The sequence below is a fragment of the Myotis yumanensis genome, unplaced genomic scaffold, assembly GCF_028538775.1.
Source record: "Myotis yumanensis isolate MYYU_CA2020_CCGP unplaced genomic scaffold, mMyoYum1.0.hap1 SCAF_2, whole genome shotgun sequence".
In the NCBI taxonomy this organism is placed as follows: domain Eukaryota; kingdom Metazoa; phylum Chordata; class Mammalia; order Chiroptera; family Vespertilionidae; genus Myotis; species Myotis yumanensis.
In genome coordinates, this window is record NW_027223753.1 from 160,391,585 (window position 1) to 160,412,038 (window position 20,454).

Here is a 20,454-nt window from a genome sequence, read left to right on the forward strand (position 1 = left end):
CTGAAGGAGACAGCCACCCTCTGCTCCAGCCAGGCGTTGCCTGTGAGAACGCAGGGCAAGTGCCATCAAATCTGGCTTTTAAGGAGAAGTTGGCGAGCCAAACTTTGATATAAAAATCTTTTGGCTCTTTTTCTAGGTTGGCAGCTAATTCAGATTTTTTTTTTTTAATTCTCTGTGGGCCAAATAGAACAGGAATGAGAGCCAGATAGGGGATGTGTGCAGTGAGTTTGCAAACTCTGCTCCATTAAGTTGTACTATAGAGAACGTTGTGTAGCCACAGAGGTGGCAGAGCAGGGTGAGGGCAGGTGAGGAAGGACAGGTGTGCCGCACTGGTGACCAGAGCACAGGCCATACCTCCCTCTTCACCCAGTAAATGTGACTGTCGGTGGCCTGCTGGGCTCTCCGACCTGGAAAGGGAGCCTCCATTCAAATGTCAGTGGCCAGCAGCCGAAGAACTGTGTGAGTGGTGGTTATTCAACACTTCAAGCTGTGGTGATAGTTCAGTCTGGATTCCTTAATGGGCTCGTTTCTCAGAGACCCCATGGCCATTCCTTTCTCAGGTCCTGGTGTGGGCTGGCCTCAATCTGGGTGCTCATCACGCAGCTGGTGGCCCACTCGTCACTCAGGGCTCAGGTCAGATGCTCTCTCCTCGCGAAGGCCTCCTTGGCCATCTGGCAAAAGCAGCCCTTCTGGCTATTGTCTTATCGAATCGCCCTCTTTTAATTCCTCCGGAGCAGGCACTGGGCTCTAAAATGATCTCACTTATTATGTGTCTCTTGGCAGTGAGAGCAGCAGTCGCTCAGTGACTGAACTTTGTCAGGGTCAGCCTGGACCTGGCATCTAGAACACATGGCGGGACTTCGATCAAGGCCGCCTGGCCTCAGAATCGGTCCCCACTCCCCTGTGATGCATTTGTATCTCGTGTTGCCGTCACTGGGCCCTCTCCCCTCCTGCCCTGCTTTGTGACCCCGAACAGGGAAAAAGTTCTGTGTGTCTGCCTTAGACTCTCTTGTTTTGAAAGAACAATAAATAATAAGGAAACACTACCCAGCTTGTGGAATTTGGGAACCTCTTTCTGACCCAAAACTCTGCTTGCTTTGGTCCTGCTGAACTCTTTTCTAGTTTCTGGACTGTGCCCTCCTGGCTGGAACCAACCTTCTTTGCCTCCTCCTTCAGGCCTGGCTCGGATGGCAACCACACACAGTGCCTTTGCTCCACTCCCTGGCGCTCTCTTGGCGCCTGGGACCACCTCCATCCTACCCCCTAACTAGCTTTGGGATTGTCTCTCTCTGACTCCCTTTATCTGAACAGACACTGAGCTTCTAGCGGGGACAGGGCTTGTGTATGGGGCTGGTAGGAGTGAATATAACAACAGCCGGCATTCACTGACCACTAACTATGTGCCAGGGCCCTGTGCTGATGGGAATTGAGACACAGGAGGTGAGGTCATTTTCCTCAAGTCTTAATATACAGCCACCCCAGGGTTTGCACTTGAAAAACTGGACTTCAAAGCTCTTTTTCTTAACCTTGGAACTACACTGCCTCCCAAGCAGATGTTCAGGAATATTAGTTGGTAAATGAGTGAATCCCACAGTGCCTCCCAGAAAGTATTATGTAAACCTGTGATGTTTACAACTGCCTTCAAGTCAAAGTTTCCTTTGTGGTCATTATACAGACATCTCCCTCGGTATCCTTGGGGGATTGGTTCCAGGACCACACCCTGCTGTAGCCTTTATACCAAAATCTGAGGATGCTCAATTCCCTTACATAAAATGTCGTAGTATTTGCATATGACCTATGTTGGCATAAAGGCTACAGCAAGGTGTGCCTACACATCACTTCATTCCAGTGGGTTCAGCGTAGTGCTTGGCACGTGGCAAATTCAAGTTGCGCTTTTTGAAACTTCCTGGGATTTTTCTTTGTTCAAATATTTTTGATTTGTAGTTGGTTGACCCCACAGATGCAAAGCCTACGGATACAGATGGGCTGCGGTACTCTTGATTTTAAAAGGCAGTCTGAGGGCACTCCAAGCCGGGCCCTCAAACTTTACCCGGCTGCCTGGGAAATAGGAAACAGGCACCGCCAGGCTCCTGGGAGCTCCGGGCTGGGGATGCTCCGGTGCAGCTCCTCCCTGCGGTTGGGGAAGGGCCACAGTGTGCGGAGGCCCCGGCCTCAGCTCCAGGACTGGAGACCCTGGGCTGACCCTCCCTCTCTCCCCTGTAGATCTGCTGCGCTGCTGTGGACTGCATCAAAGAGAAGAACCAGGACCTGTGTCAGCAGGAGGCCATCAAGGGCTACCCCACTTTCCACTACTACCACTACGGGAAGTTTGTAGAAAAATATGACAGCGATCGGACGGTGAGTTGGGGAGAGAAACCTGCCCAGAGCTCTTTCTGCTGATGGGCAGGGAAACAGCCACTGATGGGCAGCAAAGGAAGGCCTCAAGGCCCAGCTGGCCCATCAGAGCTGAGAGGCAAGGGTCTGGGCCTGGCTGGAAGAGGGTCTCAGGGGGTTGTCATAGAAATCCTGTCTCCAGAGCCCGGGGGGCTTCTCAGGGCTTCTCCGTAGGCAAGCAGACCCGCCCTGCATCACCAGCTGCCCTTGCGGGTTCTGCCAGTCTCTCTACCCAGAGGAATGAGTACACGGAGCGTCAGAGAAGGGCAGTGAGAGGGAGAATGACATCTGTACCAGGGGTTAAAATTCCTTTTTTCCTCCTCTGCTCCCCTTCCCCACAGGAATTGGGATTTACCAATTTTATTCGAACCCTCCGGGAGGGAGACCACGAGAGACTAGGGAAGAAGAAAGATGAGTTGTAACTTCTGCCTCAGAGAAAGCCTTTCCATTGCACTGTGAATGATACCTGTTTTATTGTTCTTTCTGAATTTCCATGTGTCTGAAGACAAAGTTTTTTAGAGCCATGTATGGCCATTTTGTACAATTTTGAAATAAAATTAAACCAATTGTTTGGTGCTGTGGGTTATTTCCTCGGAGCCTGTGCTAACAAAGAATGGCTGCTCGTGTTCCCCCGTTCCACATCCTCCAGGAGGTGAGAGCCACAACCCAGGGTGAATGGGTGGCATGGGTGCTGGCCCCATTCAGTCATTGAAGAGCAGAATAAGGAAGTTGGACCACAAAATGTCCTGTTGGACAATAACTAGTATTGAGAGGAAATACCTTAGCATGAGCAGGGAAAATGGGGTGCTGAAGCCAACGATGAGCAAGCATTAGCTTTTTCTGGGTCATTGTGGTTTCAATCTTGGTGTGTTTTCCTGGAAATGTTTACATATTTCTCTTTCTCCAGCTATTCTGTCTTCTCTCCCTTTTTGCAGCCCCTCAGTGGAGTGGAGGAGGGGACGTGGAGGCTGCTTGCTCTGCACCCTGCCTGGAAGGGGTGGAGTGGGGGACATGGTGGTGTATTCTCAGCGTGCAGATGTTGGATCTGTTCACCGGCTCGCCCCCAACCACAACCACATCCCACCTTCACACCGTTCTCCGTGGACAGTGCCACCCTAGGCCCGCACTCTGTTCCAGAGCCTCACTGCCTCCTGCTTCTGTGACATCTCCCTAACCATCCCCCCCACCCCAGTCCTGCTTTCTGCATCCCTGTGTGGCTAGCACCAGCCCTGTGCCCAGCGATGCACCAGAGCCCGAGCACCACCTATGTCCACTCGGTGTTTCTCCGCTGCCGTGACTTTGGTCCTGGTATTGAGCAGCCAGCACAGTCCTGTGGCCTGTGCAGGAGTTGCCTGCAGAAATGTGCAGCCCTGTTTCCTGCACTGGCCCCTCCCTCATAGTCTCCATCCTTCCCACTGACAGGTTCATGGAGAGGGAGGATTGGAGCCACAGAGTTGCTGGGGGTGTTGATGAGGTGCCACTGCTTGGGGCTCTGTTAAGTGAAATGGAAAGTTTTGAGAGCTCTTGTGCAATGTCCCAACTTCCCAATCTCCGCCCCCCACATCTGTTCAGCCTTTCTTTTCCCCCCTAACACCCACTTCCTTAGCAGTGCCTCCCAAAAAAAAATATTGCACATGAAAAAGAGCATGTCCTAAGTAAATAGCTGAGTGACCCAGTTTAGCAGGGAGGGCTGAGTTCAACTCTAGGCAGAGCTGCTTCCTGCGTGGCCAGGACTGCTTTCCTGTGTCCCCACAGAGCGGTGCCAAAGTTGGCTGAGAGTCTGGCTGATGAGCTTAGCAGACGTGTGAGATCACCGGCCGACCTCAGAGATCCACCGGCAGCGGGAATGAGGTCGTGCCCAACCAGGACTAGAGAAGGAAGGAAGGTGGCTGAGCCCCCGGCTTCAGCAGCGGACAGTGACAGACTGCCCCTCAGCTGCCGCCACTCCAGGTGCAGCGTTGACCAGCAGGGGGAGCGAGGACCTGCAGGAGCTGGTGTGGGTCTAGGTCAGTGGTCGGCAAACCGTGGCTTGCGAGCCATATGCGGCTCTTTGGCCCCTTGAGTGTGGCTCTTCCACAAAATACCATGCTTGGGCTCGCACGTACAGTGCGATTGAAACTTCATGGCTCATGTGCAGAAGTCGGTTTTCGGCCTGGGCGAGTCTATTTTGAAGAAGTGGTGTTAGAAGAAGTGGGGGATGTGGGTCGACCAAGCGAGGGGAGACGCGGCGCAGGTGGGCTGCGGGATATGCAGCGCGGGGGGAGGCGGGCGCAATTCATGCAGGAGTTGAGCAAGCCAGTCAGTCAGCAGTCTCATTGTGCAGTGGTTAGTGCTAGTCGCGTCTGCAAATCGCACGCAGGTGACAAAAGTAAAGTTTATTAAGTTAATTCTAAGGAACGTTGTGGAGTGAAAGAAGATATGGTGTCGAGGATTGAGAAAGGTATGTTGAGATGGTTTGGACATATAGAGAGGATGAACGAAAGGAGATAGACGAAACAAGTATACAAGACAAGTGTGGATGGGAGAGTTGGAAGGGGTCAACCTCAGCGAACGTACCTCAATCAGATTGAGGACGTTTTTAGCAAAGGCCAGCTTAGGAGTACCCTAATTAAGTTAATAGCAATGTACTTACCTATATAGCTTAAGTTTAAAAATTTGGCTCTCAAAAGAAATTTCAATCGTTGTACTGTTGATATTTGGCTCTGTTGACTAATGAGTTTGCCGACCACTGGTCTAGGTCCTCTCTCCCTCACAGTCCCAAGTGAACCATTGTCCACACCTTGTGTGGAAGGGAGGAGGAGAGCTCTGAAAGACTGGACATTTACCTGGGAGTCATCCTAGAGTTACCCAAAGAGAACTTTCAGTTTATTGGACCAGACTGAAATCACCACTTCTATTAAATCAATAGAAAAACACACATTTTTCTTTGCATAAATAGGTGCAGTGTAAACATACAACTCCTACACGCTGGTAAAATGTGGTGCCCAGTCTTTAACACAAGAGTCCAGGTGAGATCTGGCCAGCACAGGCTGGAGAGAACCACGGGTCCCTCATTCCACATTTTATAAGACGCATCTTGGTTAATCTAGCCCAAGACCGCAGACTCATTATGAACAAAACTTATCAAAACTTTTTCACATGGCTCATGGAAAAGACCAACCCTTGATAATTAATCTTCATCAAATATTTTCCTTCACTGAAGTTCAAGGTAATACATGTTATAAGACACTTTGAAAAATGCAGAAAAGAATGCAGAAGAAAAATCACTCGTAACACTGCTATCATCAATTACCATTGAATGCAGTCCATTGTTATCACACACACACACATGAAATTGCTCAGCATTTAATAACTTTAAAATTTTTTACAAAATATTTTAACATTTCCCTATATCGTTAACTATTCTGCCTCAATGTAATTTTTAAAGACTATATAGTAGAGTTTCTCAACACTGTTTCTTGGCACTATTGACATTTGAGGGCAGATGATTCTTCGTTGGCGGGGGGGACGGGGGAGACGGACACGACACTTTCCTGTATATTGTAGGGTTTTTGGCAGTACCTCTGGACTTCCCCCTAAGATGCCCGGAGTACCTCCCTCCCCCTGCAGGTTATGATAACCAAAAATGTCTCCAGACTTTGCCAATTGTCCCTTGGGAGGGAGGGGTGGCCAAATCACCGCCCCCCGCTGAGAACCATTGCAAAATAGTATATCATGCTATGTAAGTATCATCATCTATACCAGTGGTCAGCAAACTGCGGCTCGGCAAACTGCGGCTCGAGAGCCATATGCAGCTCTTTGGCCCCTTGAGTGTGGCTCTTCCACAAAATACCGACTTCTGAGCATGGGCCACGAAGTTTCAATCGCACTGTACGTGCGCACCCACACATGGTATTTTGTGGAAGAGCCACACTCAAGGGGCCAAAGAGCTGCATGTGGATCTATACTAATAAAAGGGTGATACGCTAATTAGACCGGGAGACCTTTCGAACGTCCTTCCGGACTAAGCTATGGTGGTGGGGCCAAGGCAGAGATGGTTAGGGGCGATCAGGCCAGGAGAGAGGGCAGTTGGGGGTGATCACACTGGCAGAGGAGGGGGCAGTTGGGGGCAAGCAGGCTGGCAGTGGGGGGCAGTTGGGGGTGATCAGGCCAGCGGGGACAAGTAAGGGGCAATCAGGCCAGCAAGTGGGGGGCAGTTGGGGGTGAGCAGGCCGTCAGGCAGAGTGGTTAGGGGTGATCAGGAAGGTAGGCAGGCAGGTGAGCGGTTAGGAGCCAATGGTCCTGGATTGCAAGAGGGATGTCCGACTGCCGGTTTAGGCACAGGAATCGGGCCTAAACCGGCAGTTGGACATCCCCTGAGGGGTCCCAGATTGGAGAGGGTGCAGGCCAGGCTGAGGGACCCCGCTCCAGTGCATGAATTTTCATGCACCCGGCCTCTAGTTTACTTATAAAATCTGTACTATTAGATGTATATGTTACTGATAGTTATTCCCAGCCATTAATAATACTTTTGTATATATATCTCTGGTTAGGTTATTTTACACAATTTGTACATTTCCAGAAGTGTTTTTTTTTTGTGTCAAAGGATATGCTTATTTTTAAGGCCCATTTTATACATTGTCTATTTTCCTTTGGTGGTGTGCCTATTTATACTCTTATCAAGATAATATGAAATTACCTGGTTTTCTAAACTCTTGCTAACTCTAGGAATTATAATATTTAAATGTTTGTAAAATTTTTATATAACTTAGAGACAATTATCCTACTTACATTTTATCTTGAAAAATAATCTTTGTTTTGGCCTGCTGGGATATTTTAGATTCTGTTTCTGTCTCTCACAAGTTTTCTGTCTTAAACTTCATGTCACTTGCAAATTTGATAAAAATTAAAGCTTTGTAAAATACAGAGTGTAGTGAATCCTGTATTAGGCCAATAGAAATTTCCCATCAACCCATTCGTTCCGCATCCCAATGAATGATCATTCAGCAAGTTCCTAGCCCACTCAATTGTCCCAGCATCTGACTCACATTTTTCAACCTTTCTTAAAATATGCAATGAAATGTGTCAAATATTTTGTTTGCATCCAGATATACTGGATCTGCCACAATCCTCTGATGAATCAATGTAATAACCCTGTGAAAAAATAGCAAACCTTTATTTGTGCATGGCCCTTCACACTTTGAAAGCATTTTTAGCCTCATTTCATTCGATGCTCACACAACCCCATGGTGTTGTAATGAAGAGGCTGAGACTCTGGGAGATTAGGTACCTTGTCCAAGGTCACAGAGGTTGTCCAAGTGACAGAACTCAGAGTTGGCTCTGCTTCCCTCTAGTGATTGTTGCTTCCTTTCCAAGCCTCTGCTAATCATTATTGTACTAAACAGCACAATGCCTGCTTAATGAGTCTTCCTTTTCCTGGACTATGACTTAGCCAGTTCTCACATTCTTTCAGGACCCTGGGGAGAGATTTGTCTGGGCAAAAAATATCTGAAATTATTTTAAAGCAAGTTTGTTCTTCAAATTCTTAACCAATATTGATTTTTTAAAATTTATTTTTATTATACGTACCTTTTTTTAAAAAATTGGTTTTAGAGAGGAAAGGAAAGGGAGAGAAAGAGAGAAACATCAATGATGAGAGAGAATCATTGATCAGCTGCTTCCTGCATGTCCCCCACTGGGGACTGAGACCACAACCTGGGCATGTGCCCAGACCAGGAATCAAACCATGACCTCCTGGTTCATAGGTCATTGCTCAACCACTGAGCCATGCCAGCCAGGCTATATGTACCTTCTCTGAAAAAAAAAATGTCAACAAATATATACCAATGTCTAAATATACATAAAATAGATTATATATTTATAATCTTAGTTATTAACTTAGTGTTAGTTAATATATATATCCTATATAATAAAAGAGAAACATGCAAATTGGCCATCCCTCTGCTATGCATGCTTACCAGGCAATCAGGAGTGAGTATGCAAATTAACCCAACAAATATGGTGGATTAATTTGCATACACAGGCGCTGGGCAGAGAGCAGAGCAGGAGAGCCGGCGGAGAGTGGAGCGGCTTGGGGAACTTGGCTCCCCAAGCTGCCAGATGGAAAGCAGAGAGGGAGAGCTGGAAGCTTGGAGGACTTGGCAGAGTGGGAGGCCATGGGACAGAGACAGAGCAGGAAGGGAAAACCAAAATCCCGGTGAGCACCGGGAATGCTGTGAATCGTAGTTCTGGTGGCAGACAGATCTCCTAGACATTAGAGTAAAGTGAGCCTGGAGCAAGTTACTGTTGCAGTGAGGGATGGAGGGAAAGCAAAGGTGAGAAACATAAGTAAAATCAGAGTGTCTAGGAAAAATTAAAGGGAAGATATCCTAAAACTCCCAGGAAATCTCCACCAAAGAAGCAAAGAAAAAAAAAATGCCTCTATTATTCTGTGAGCAGCAAACCATACTGAGTTGGAGTCTCAGACAATTCTTTCATATGATTGCAAAGACATACAGAAACTCCCAGATTGGAGAGGGTGCAGGTCGGACTGAGGAACCCCCACACCTCCCAGTGCACAAATGTCGTGCACCAGGCCTCTAGTATATATATATAAATGTATACATACACAGACACACACAGGTGAGTAGAGAGAGAGAGCAACTATCTCACTTTCTGCCCTTCATTTTCACACCCCACAAATAACTACTGTCAAGTTTGGTGTGTATCCTTCCAAGCACTTTGGTTTTTTGTTGTTGTTCATAACAAATATATAGCAACGCCATTTATGTGTGTGTGTATGTGTATACATCTATATGTAGATATACAGATTCAGAAAACTCTTTTCCACTCCAAGATCACATATAAATTTATTTTTTTTTCCTGGTGTTTTAAAATGTGCCTTAAGTTTATTTGATGTAAGGAATGACAAAGAAATCCAGCTTTTTGTCTATTAAAATGGTTAGCCAACACTATTCGTCTTTTCTCCACTGCATGTCACTTTACCATAGAGTGAATTTCAAAATGTGTTTGGGTGTCATACTTTCTGCCTGGTCCTACTAATCTATGTATTCTCACTTTATTTTTTTATTCCGATTTTAATTACTTTTTAAAATTTTTATAATTTTACTAGGTGTTTGGGTTTTTTTTTGCATTTTTCCTCCCCAGTTAAACATTTTGTCTTAGATTTCAGGTCCTTCCAACCAAAGGTCATCCTACTCGTTTCAGTACAGCGGTCGTTCCCTTTGACAGAGTAAACAGAAATAAAAGTTGTGGAGTTTTCACTTTCTTTTCTCATCCATCAGCATTATGTACTTGGCTCCGAGCAGTGAGCCCAAATCTCCTTCCTGGAACCTCTCATTCTGGACTTAATTAAAGCAGCCCTTTTTGTTGTCTGTGGCTTTTTTGCTGCAAGGCTCAGCGAGCCTAGCCAGCTGCTCTCCTTCTAGGTCATTTACGCGTCCCCTCCTTGTTCCTGTGCTTTATGGTCTGAGCAGCCCCCACAGATTCTTTTATGTATGTCCTCCTTTCCTTTTCACCGGGATCACTTCCAATTGCAAAGTCAAAAAACTCATTCTCGAGGACTTCCTCATCCTCTTGGGCCACATCTCCTGCACTGAGTATTTTAGCTTAGAGGGAGGGCATTCTTTCTATGACAGTCACCTTCACAGCCTGAGCTGAGAGCTGTGGCCCACAGATCCCAGCTGCCCTCCTGTCTCAAGCTCCAAGTCCCGCGCGATGAGGAAAGGGAAGGAAGGTTGCCATTGGGCTCTTATCATTGGAAAACCCAAAGGCTGAATTCCCTACCACCGCCGGGATTGTCTGCTATTTCACTCTCTGGGAAAAGGATAGATCAACATCCTTGCCCATCTTTTCCCGGGTCCGATGGTTCTCAGTCCTGGTTGCATGATTAATCGCCCGGGGAGCTTTAAAAACAACCAGGGCCAGAGCCTCACCCCAAAATAACCGATCTCCAGGTTATTCTAATGGGCAGTGGACTGAGGGCGGCGGGCCGAGCACTGCAGATTCACTGGCGTGCAATGCTGAGCTTACTTGTGTATATGGAAGCAAGGCTAGAAAACCTTGGGAAAAATCAAGGGAAAGAAGTTTTTCCAACAACATTATTCTTCAAAACCTTGGAGGTGTTTTGTTAGGATGAAGTAAATAAGTTGCATGTGATCTCTTACTACCTTTTACTGTCCTGAAAATTGTTTCTAAAAAACATTCGATAGGAAGTTATATATGTAAATCTGCCCACGTTATCATTGCCATCCAGGATCCACGCAGTAAAAATATTTTGGCTCTAAGACTCAAAGACAGCAAAGTAAGTCACAGTAACAAACCCCTATATTTGTCCAGACCGCAGAGTGAGCAGTACTCGCAGAGCATGACGTTCAAATGTTGCCACATCACTGGTGCCAGCCTGGCATCTAGGCTGGGAGGCTGCCAAGCAGAAGTCTCCTCTAGCAGGATGGTGAGGCCCCAGCGCTCTCAGACATTCATTCCTGTCATCATCCGGCTGCTTTCAAGCCTTCTGCTTTCTGCAGCACGGAAAAAAAAAATAGTTGGTCTGGGTTTCAAAATTCTCCTATCATGAAATAAACTCACATGTGACAGCATAGAGGGGCTTATCTGAATGCAGGCAGACAACTGGGTTTTCAGACGTTGAAAAATAAAAGAGATGTCTGAAGAAGGTTAATGGCTGATAGCGATAACTCAGAGAACAGATTGGAGTGATCCAGGCTCCATCAGCCAGGTGGGAGGGAGGCTTTTCAGCTGAGTGATGAATCTGGGGGCTGGCAATGGAATCCGGGGATATGACTTGTTGTCATGCATGTATTCAACCTGTCCTCTTGTTTTCAGCCTCTTTCAGATGTACACGAGGCTCCGAATCCTCACCTACACAGAGTTCTGTAATGTGAATCTGCTTCTGATCTGCTGAGCCACCGACCACCCACCAGCATGACAGTCTGAGGGCTGCCTCCCAACCATTCTTCCCTTAAGGGTGATACCTCCTAGCCTCCCTCACAGAGACTGCTGCTAGCCATAAGCCGCAACCTGTCAGGACGGAAGCTCATGCAATTTAGGGCCCCCTTTAAGAAAAATAATATGAAATTAGGGACAGAGGCAAATATTTATTTAAACACTTAAAAAGCTGACATTGCCCTAGGCCTAGCTGGTTTGGCTCAGTGGATAGAGCGTCAGCCTGCGGACTGAAGGGTCCCAGGTTCAATTCTGGTCAAGGGCACCTGCTTAGGTTGTGGGCTCGATCTCCAGTAGGGGGCGTGCAGGAGGCAGCAGATCAATGATTCCCTCTCATCATTGATGTTTCTATTTCTCTCTCTCTTGCTATCTGAAATCAAAAAAAAAAAAAATATTTTTTTTAAAAGCTGAAATTACCACAAATAACACAAAATCCAGAAAAACAATAGGTTTTTTAATGTTTGTTTTTCTTTTTTTTAAATATATTTTTTATTGCTTTCAAAGAGGATGGGAGAGGGAGGGAGAAATAGAAACATCAATGAGAGAGAAATATCATTAGTGGGCTGCCTCCTGCATGCCCCCCACTGGGGATCGAGCCGGCAACCTAGGCATGTGCCCTTGACCAGAATCGAACCGTGGCCTCCTGTTTCAGTTTGATGCTCAATCACTGAGCCACGCCGGCTGGGCTATGTTTATTTTTCTTTAGGAGTCTGTACAAATGGCATCTCCTCAAGGAGATGAGCACCATACACAGCGAGTCAGTGCCCTTTTCCTCTGTCTTCATCCCCTTGCTCTGCTTTCTTTTGTTTTTCTTGTTGTTGTTGTTAATCCTCACCTGAGGCTATTTTTTCCATTGATTTTTAGAGAGAGTGGAAGGGCGGGAGAGAGACAGAGAGAGACCCACATTGATTGGTTGCCTCCCGCACATGCCTCCTGCATGCCCCCTACTGGGGATGGAGCCTGCAACTGAGGTATGTGCCCTTGACCAGAATGGAACCCAGGACCTGGTCCAAGGGCCAACGCTCTAACCACTGAGCGAGTTGGCCAGGGCTTGCTCTGCTTTCTTTTATTTCATAGCTCTTAATCTTTGAGGGTGTCACATCTGTTCTTATTTGTTTGCTAATTGTCTCTCTCTTTTTAAAAAAAATATATTTTATTGTTTTTTTACAGAGAGGAAGAGAGAATTAGAAACATCGATGAGAGAGAAACATCGATCAGCTGCCTCCTGTACACCCCCTACTGGAAATGTGCCTGCAACCAAGGTACACGCCCTTGACTGGAATCGAACCCGGAACCTTCAGTCCGCAGGCCGACGCTATATCCACTGAGCCACACTGGTCAGGGTGCTCATTGTCTCTCTTCAGTGGAATGTAAGCTACGAGGGCAAAGACATTTTCTGTTTAGCTTCTCCGTAATGCCTAACACCCACATCATGGTGAGTGCTCATGAACGTTTGTGTATAATGTTGAAACTTTTCACACAGACTTCAATATTGACCAACGTTTTTGTAGAGTATGATCCAGTTTTTTTAATAATATGCATTGGTATATGCATAGGAAAAAAAAGACCAGAAACAAATAGATCAAAATATTTTAAGTGATTATCTCTGGATGATAAAATTATGGGTGATTTTAATTTTCTTCATCTTGCTTTTCTAGATATTCCAATTTCTTTTTAATGATGTATTTAAAATTTTAGATAAGTTAGAGGCACAATGCTCATGATAAAATGTGAAGTGAGAAAAGCTACATACAAAATGTATCAATTAGTTTTAGTTTTTTATTTTAAAAAAGACGAAGGAAATACAACAATAAATTAATAGTGGTTTCCTCTGGATGTTGGAATAACAGGTGGTTTTCATTTCTTCCTACTTTGTTACGTTATTGCAGTTTTTAAATGGGCATGAATTACTTTCATAGAACATGAAAAACAAGACAATAAATTTCAAGGCTATAAAAAAGACCGGAAGTTATAAAAAATGAGATCCTCTTCACTAGAGATGTGGCTAGATTTGGTGGTGCTCAGAAAAAGGGCAAGAGAAGGCAAAACACAGGGCGTCCAGAAGGAGGGAATACGGTGGGAATGGGGACCTTGATGAGATTAAGATAAAATTGTTAATAAGATAAGAAAGAAGAAAACCAATCACAGGGAGGGATGAAGATAGTAACAGAGAAGTGGAAAAGAGAAAGGCCTGCAAATTCAGTAAGTTGGACTTTTCCCTCATTTTGATTCAAATAAGTGCCCACCTTCAGAGCTTCCTAAATCAGTCCTATAATAATAATGCATTAACAAGACTGTGACTGGTGGGGAAACATCCAAAGTTCAGTAGTAAGTTAATGGATATCATTTTATAAACCTCTGATGAGCTCTTTTAAAAATCAGTAAAGGAAAAATATATTCTGAAATGCCCCGAATGCCCTTATATCTCCCGTTTTTTAAGAGAGGCATCTGAATCGGGATATTCATGACTTGTCTTAATTGTGCATTAATTCCAGGTGGTGATGATTGACCATAACTGCAAATAGCAGGACACATTCTTGTGGACCCTGAGGACTACCTGGATAATGGAATAATAATGATAATTAGGACGCATGAAACCACCTTCTCACTGTGAAAGGGAATGCCAAACAGAAGTAGTTAGTATTCATCGAAGCAGCATGTGAGAAATCACGTAAAAGAAAAGTACTTAGTAAAGACACAAAAACAGTGACAAGTCCTTTAACACTTACTTTTGTGGCACAATAAAATAAAAATGTGGGCTAGTTTAAAATTCATAGCTTATCTAAAGGAGCTCCCTGGGACTTACTGCCTACATATAAAATTACTTTGAAGAGAGAAAGAGACACTGCATTATATAATGGAAGGTATTCAAAGTTCCATTGTGCTTGAACACACATGGATATGTAAAAGTTCTTTTAATTAGAGATAATTAACATAATAGGCTACTATATTTAAAATAAATTACATTCTAATTATTTTAAATTATACAAAATGAAGGGAACTTAACTATAAAATTTTAACATGAGCGATATCAAGACATAATAATACCTTATTTAAATGAATATTTTAAAACTACCTTTTCACCCCACTTGCCCTTCTGTCCAGGGTGGGGAGAACCTTACAAATATACAGACCCTGATTTAGCAGGTACAGAAGAAATTTACTGGAGTTGTTTCTCTATGACAAAGTTATAAACATAAATGTATCATTGAAATAAAATTTGAAAGCCACGAATCTCCTGAAATATAAATTTATATTCATATGTCTATAAATAGAGATAGCTACATACTTAATATATGACAGGTATGACTATATTTCTCATATTAATAATTAATTTAAAAGGAAATAAAACTAGGAAGTCCCACCTATGAAGAGATGTGTAACTTCAGGGTAATAAATTTGAAATGCAGACTAAAACATTTATTTTTTCACTTAAATTAACAAAGTATTTTTTTTAAATGATGGTACTCAAAGCATCATCATCATCAATCAGCATTTTAAAGCGGAATTTTAATTTAATTTGAAATAGCATTTAAATCTGACAATATATTATTGAGAGGCACACACAAAATTATAACTTTAAATTTAGTAATTCCAATACTAGGAATGTGTCCTAAGGAAATAACAGCAAGCATGGAAATAGCTACAAGCAAGAAAATATTCATTTATGCATTACTCATAACAGGGGAAAAAAAAAGAAGGTGAGAGAGGTCCCTGAAAAAATGCCAAATATCTAATAAAAATAATTTTGTAAATTATAGTACACTCATTTGATATATTCTGTAGCTGGTAAAAATGATAGTTATGAAAAATAGGGAGAAACATGGAAGAAATCTTATGGTGGGTTAACTTTTAACAGCTGAATGCAAATTTATATGCTCTGTATGATTGCAACTCTTCAAAATGTGCTAAAAATTGTACCAGAAGAAAATACATTAAAATAATAGTAATGGGCTATTAGGGTGATGAGAGTATGAGTGCTTTTGATTCTTTTTTCTACTTTCTACACTTCTGTAATGTGATTATATAACTTTAAAAATGAACATGTATTAAATTTTTGGATAGGAGATTTGCTAGTTTAGATTTTTTTCTTTCCCAGAAGCTTCTGGAATGTCATTATGTCTCTGAAGGCTTGATAACCAGATAGCACAAACCTTAAAGTAAAATGTTAGGGAAAATGTTTAAATAAATTACAGGTGAAAATGCTCCTGATGAAATATGATGTGAAAAAATCAGGATAAAACATGTTTTATCTAATATAATTCTGTTTTTAAACATATTTTTATTAAAAATAAGGCTTGATCTTCATACATACGACATCAAAAGCACAAGTAACAAGAGAAAAAGAAATAAATGGGACTTCATCAAAATGAAAACCTTTTGTTCTTCAAGAGACACCATCAAGGAAGTAAAAGAACAACCCACAGAATGAGGGGAAATAAATGCACGTCAGAAATCTAAGTGATTTGTTTCCTGAATATATAAGCAACGCATAACTCAACAGTAAAAAGACAATCTGATTTTTTAAATGGACAAAGGATTTAGATAGACATTTCTCCAAACCAGATATGCAAATGGAAAACAAGCACAAGACAAGATGCTCAACATCACTAGTCATTAGGGAAATGCAATTCAAAACCACAGTGCAATACCACCTCTGATTACAGGTTGGCTATCATCAAAGACAGACAACAGCTAGTGTTGGTGAGTGAAAGGGCGAGGGCTAGGCCCTCCACCTTGCCCCAGGGTAAGGGCTACATCCTCCATCTTACCTTGGCCACGTGCTTGGCAAGGAGCTTCTTCCCGGAAGTCTAAGACTCTGCTAGCCACACCCAGGAACAAGACATCGACTTACGCCTGGCCAATCGGCAGAGCACAGTCCTTTCTCCTCCCCTTATTCCAACCCCCCCCTTTAAAACCCGTCTCTAGGCGGGGTTCTGTCTCTTGACCACTTGGCTAGCCGATGTGTCAGTGAGTCTGGTGGACAGGGAGCTCAAGCTAGCTTGAAATACAGACTCTTATGCTTTTGCATCGGACTGCTGGCTCCCTGTTGGTTTCTTGGGGATCCTGAAATCTGGGCATAACAGTGAGGATGTGGAGCACTCAGACCCTCATTCATTGTGTGGAAATGTAACATGGTGAATCTGTTTTGGAAAACAGTTTGGAAGTTCCTAAAAAAGTTAAACATAGAGTTGCCATATAAGTCAACAATTCCACTCCTAAGAGAAATGAAAATATACGGCAACACACAAACTTATACATGAGCCCTGGCTGGTGTGGCTCAGTTGGTTGAGCACCATCCCATGAACTGAAGAGTCTCTCTCCCACATTCATGTTTCTCTCTCTCTCTCCCCCGCCCTTCCTCTCTCTCTCTTAAAAAAAATCAATACAAAATTTTAAAAAATCATATATATGAACATTCAAAGCAGTATTATACATAATACCAACAAGTGGAAACAGATGAATAAATAAACAAAAGTGGTATATACATGCTGTGAAATAGTATTCAATAGAGTAAAGTTCTGACACATGCTACAACATGAATGAACTTTGAAAATATCATGTTAAGTGAAAGAAGTCAGTCATGAATGACACATCTTGTATGATTCTCTTTATATTAATGACCACAATTGTCAAATCTATAGGGGCAGAAAGTAGATTAGTTGTTGCCCAGAGAATGTAGGAAGATGGAGGAATGCACATGGACCTTCCTTTTGGAATGATGAAAGTATTCCAGAATTAGATGGTAATGTGATTGCACAACTCTACAAATACCACAAGCTGCTGGATCCATATGCTTTAAATGGGTGAATTATATGGTATGTGGATTATATTTCAATAATGCAGTTTAGAAAAAGACACCTCTATTTTGACCCAATGGGTATGAGAAAAAGGCTTGAAGAAAATACAGCAATAAATTAATAATGATTACCTCTCAATACTAGACTGACAAGAGATTTTCACTTTCTTCCTATTTTTTGGTGTTAACCAGTATTCATAATGGACATTATCTAATAAAGTGTATTAATAATTACTGTGATATATCATCCAAGGGCCAGTGAGACAGAGCTGCTAAGGACTTAAGTGAGAGCTCTGCTGCTGACAGACCTGAGTCAAGGTCTTTGCTCCAGGATGCTATTAACCTGTGTGACCTTAGGCAAGTCACCTGACCTCTCTGTGCTTTAGTTTCTTCTTCTGCACAACGGACCTCATGATGATTCTCCATTCTGGGTTGTTTTGAACATTAACGTAGAAAGTGTATTAAGTGCAGAGCACAGTGCATGGTGCGTGGCAAACTCAATAAATGCAAGTTAGTGATAGGAGCCCTAATAGTGGCATTAGTGCTTGTGGCAGTAGCGATGAGGAATCCACGGTGCCAAAAGAGGTTAAGAGCTGCCATTCTCACTTAGAAGGTCCTCTCTCTGCAGGTTGGTCAGTTGCTATAAATGAAGATAAGGAAGATACCTCCCCAACTCACAGGGCTTTTGCAGAAAATGTTGAGAGAAGATTTTTGCTGCTGTTGCTGTTTTCTGGGTATTTTGAATTCCTAATACTGGTTATTTTCTTTCCTCTGAGCTTTGTAGAGGCCAGAGCGAGGCCAGGCAATGGTAGTTTTTTTTTTTTCAATTTTGCTACTATGTACAATTAATTTTTGCCTTTTCTTTCTTCTTTTTAAAATTGACATCCAAATAAAATAATTGGATTTTGATTTTTTTCAACTAAATGAAATTACATTGGGTTAAAAAAAATCACATTTTGAGAGCTATAGAGTAATGAACCTTAATGGAATATGAGGTTTATCCATCACTATCAGATCTGTCTCATCAGGAGCATCATTCATTCTACAAAGAACTTCACTGAGCTTTTGCACAACAAGGGGAAAATTAGGCTGGACTTTTGCTCTTTTACATTTAGGTTTGCTGTCAAGATCAATCTGAAGATCAGGATTAGTTGTCTTACCGGTGTGCATTTTGTGTCTATAAATCTCATAGTATTGATTATTGTCACAGCATCAAAAGGTAGCAACTTTTGATTTCTTCAATCATTTTCCTGATACCAATTATTTGGTGTGTTCCTCATTCTGTTTGCTCTTCTTGGGCACTGGGAAAGACTACATTTCCCAGCCTCCTCGCTGTTATCTTGTAGGCTCCATGGCTGGCTTCTACCCACTGAAATGAGGAGAAGCCAGGTAAGCTACCTTCCTAAAACATCCTGCTTGATTCTCCAGCTCCATCCTCCCTTGGATGCTCTGTGTTGTCTTTGAGAGTTGCTGCTGAGGAAGCAAGGCACCAGACTGTGAAATGAGTGATAAGTAAGCCTTTATTATGTCAAGCCTGTCCTATCTTGTCTAAACAAACTGTATTTTACAAAAAATTCCTGAATTCTTCCATAAGAGGGTTGATGTCACATCACGTTAATTTTGGTATATATAGTCTGCTTCCAGTAACGTAACTAGGATCAAATGTTTATGCAGTCTGTGTCCTCATGTGTAGCATCACATGGATATTTGCCTTAAATTTTTTTCATCCCAGACCAGGGATGTGACATCTTTCAGCAGAGCTTGCTTTTCACCCTGTGGCTTCTCTGCAAACTGAATGCCTTGGCTCTTCATGTGTAGCCAAATGCAACAGTTCAAAAGAGATCAATGCATAAAGGATTCACCTCCAATGAACATGTTAAGAGAGTCTTTTCCCCCTTTTGGGAAAGAAATTGTTTAGTAACCAAATTACTAATGCATTAGGGAAAATAAGCTCATGAGGTGAGAAATTATCATACTGTGTCTTTTGCCAAGAATCCAGAAGTTCCTGGCATCTTACAACCTATCACATTTATATTACAAAATCCTCCTCCCTCTCTAATTTATAAGCACCTTAAGGACAAGGAACCAGGTTTATGTTATTGTTTAATCTCAAGTGTTGAGAATGAGGTTAATCTTACTTCTAGGTTCATAGTTAATTAACAGTCCATATAGGGCCCGTTTCTGATTTTATGTCATTTTACTTTATTTTTACCCGTTCATCTTCACTCTCCACCAATGTATCTGATATATATTGTTAACTATGCATGTATCCTTATGAAATATATGTTGGAGTTGTGTGTGTGTGTGTGTGTGTGTGTGTGTGTGTGTGTATAAAATATTTGCTTCTTTTCCATGATCATTAAATGACATTGTACAAAATCTGATGCAAAAGTCTGGGCTACTTTCTCAAATATTAAATAGATCACTTCCTCACAGACTTTCACATAACGTGCTGATAATTAGACTATGTAACTTTATTACATTGATATGGTTTTCAATGTCCTTTCAAATGTGCTTAATTCTTTTAAAATCATGAACCCTTATGACACTTAGCTCATAAATAATTAAATCCAATTAACACTCCAGACTGAACCAACTTATTTCAAGTTCTAGTTCTCAGCATAGGAGGCCTTGGTTCACTACTTTTCAAATAATATTACTATTGCATTCCATCTTCTCTTCAATTCATTTGAATAGTAAAATAGAGGTGACGGAAGAGGACAAGTTATGCATCGAGAGTTTATATTAAAATATGAAATTTTATTTATTTAAAAATAACTTCAAATCCAGAAAAATACAATAAACTACATGCCTCCAAATTTCTTCTTTAAATAATAATTTATTTCAGATATTTAAAAGGCATTGAAATAACATAAGGAGCATCACTGTCTATTCCTCAACCTAAGACCTTCTAATACAGTTGAAGGCATTTCTCTGATTTCATTCCCCTCCATTCTTCCACCCCCAAATCACCATTATCCTGAATTTTGTATTTATCACTTTTATGGAAGTTTATGCGTTTACTACTCACACATGCATCCAAAACAATAGTGTTGTTTTGCATGTTATACACTTGACATACATAATATCATGCTCTTAATATCCTTTTGTAACTTACCTTTTTAATTTAATGTTTTTGGAGATCTCTTTTTGTGTTACTGTGTGTGACTCTAATTCATTCGTATTCTGTTGCTGATTAGTGGAATGTGAATGAATCCGTTTTGTTGTGTGACTAAACTTTATTTTTATTCTGACAAACAATGCTGACTGTGGACATTCCTGAGCACATCCTCTTCTGT

The 20,454-nt window shown here is 42.5% G+C and overlaps 1 protein-coding gene across 1 annotated transcript in view; it reads left to right on the forward strand.

Annotated features, from left to right (window-relative positions):
- The window catches only part of PDIA5 (protein disulfide isomerase family A member 5), an 83,699-nt gene extending 80,738 nt beyond the window's left edge, over positions 1–2,961 (forward strand). Inside the window, exons 16-17 of the mRNA XM_070406346.1 lie at positions 2,224–2,358; positions 2,736–2,961. Of these exons, the coding sequence (XP_070262447.1) occupies positions 2,224–2,358; positions 2,736–2,816 (216 nt within the window). The 3' untranslated portion in view covers positions 2,817–2,961. The remainder of the gene's footprint in view (positions 1–2,223; positions 2,359–2,735) is intronic.
- Positions 2,962–20,454: the final 17,493 nt, after the last annotated feature.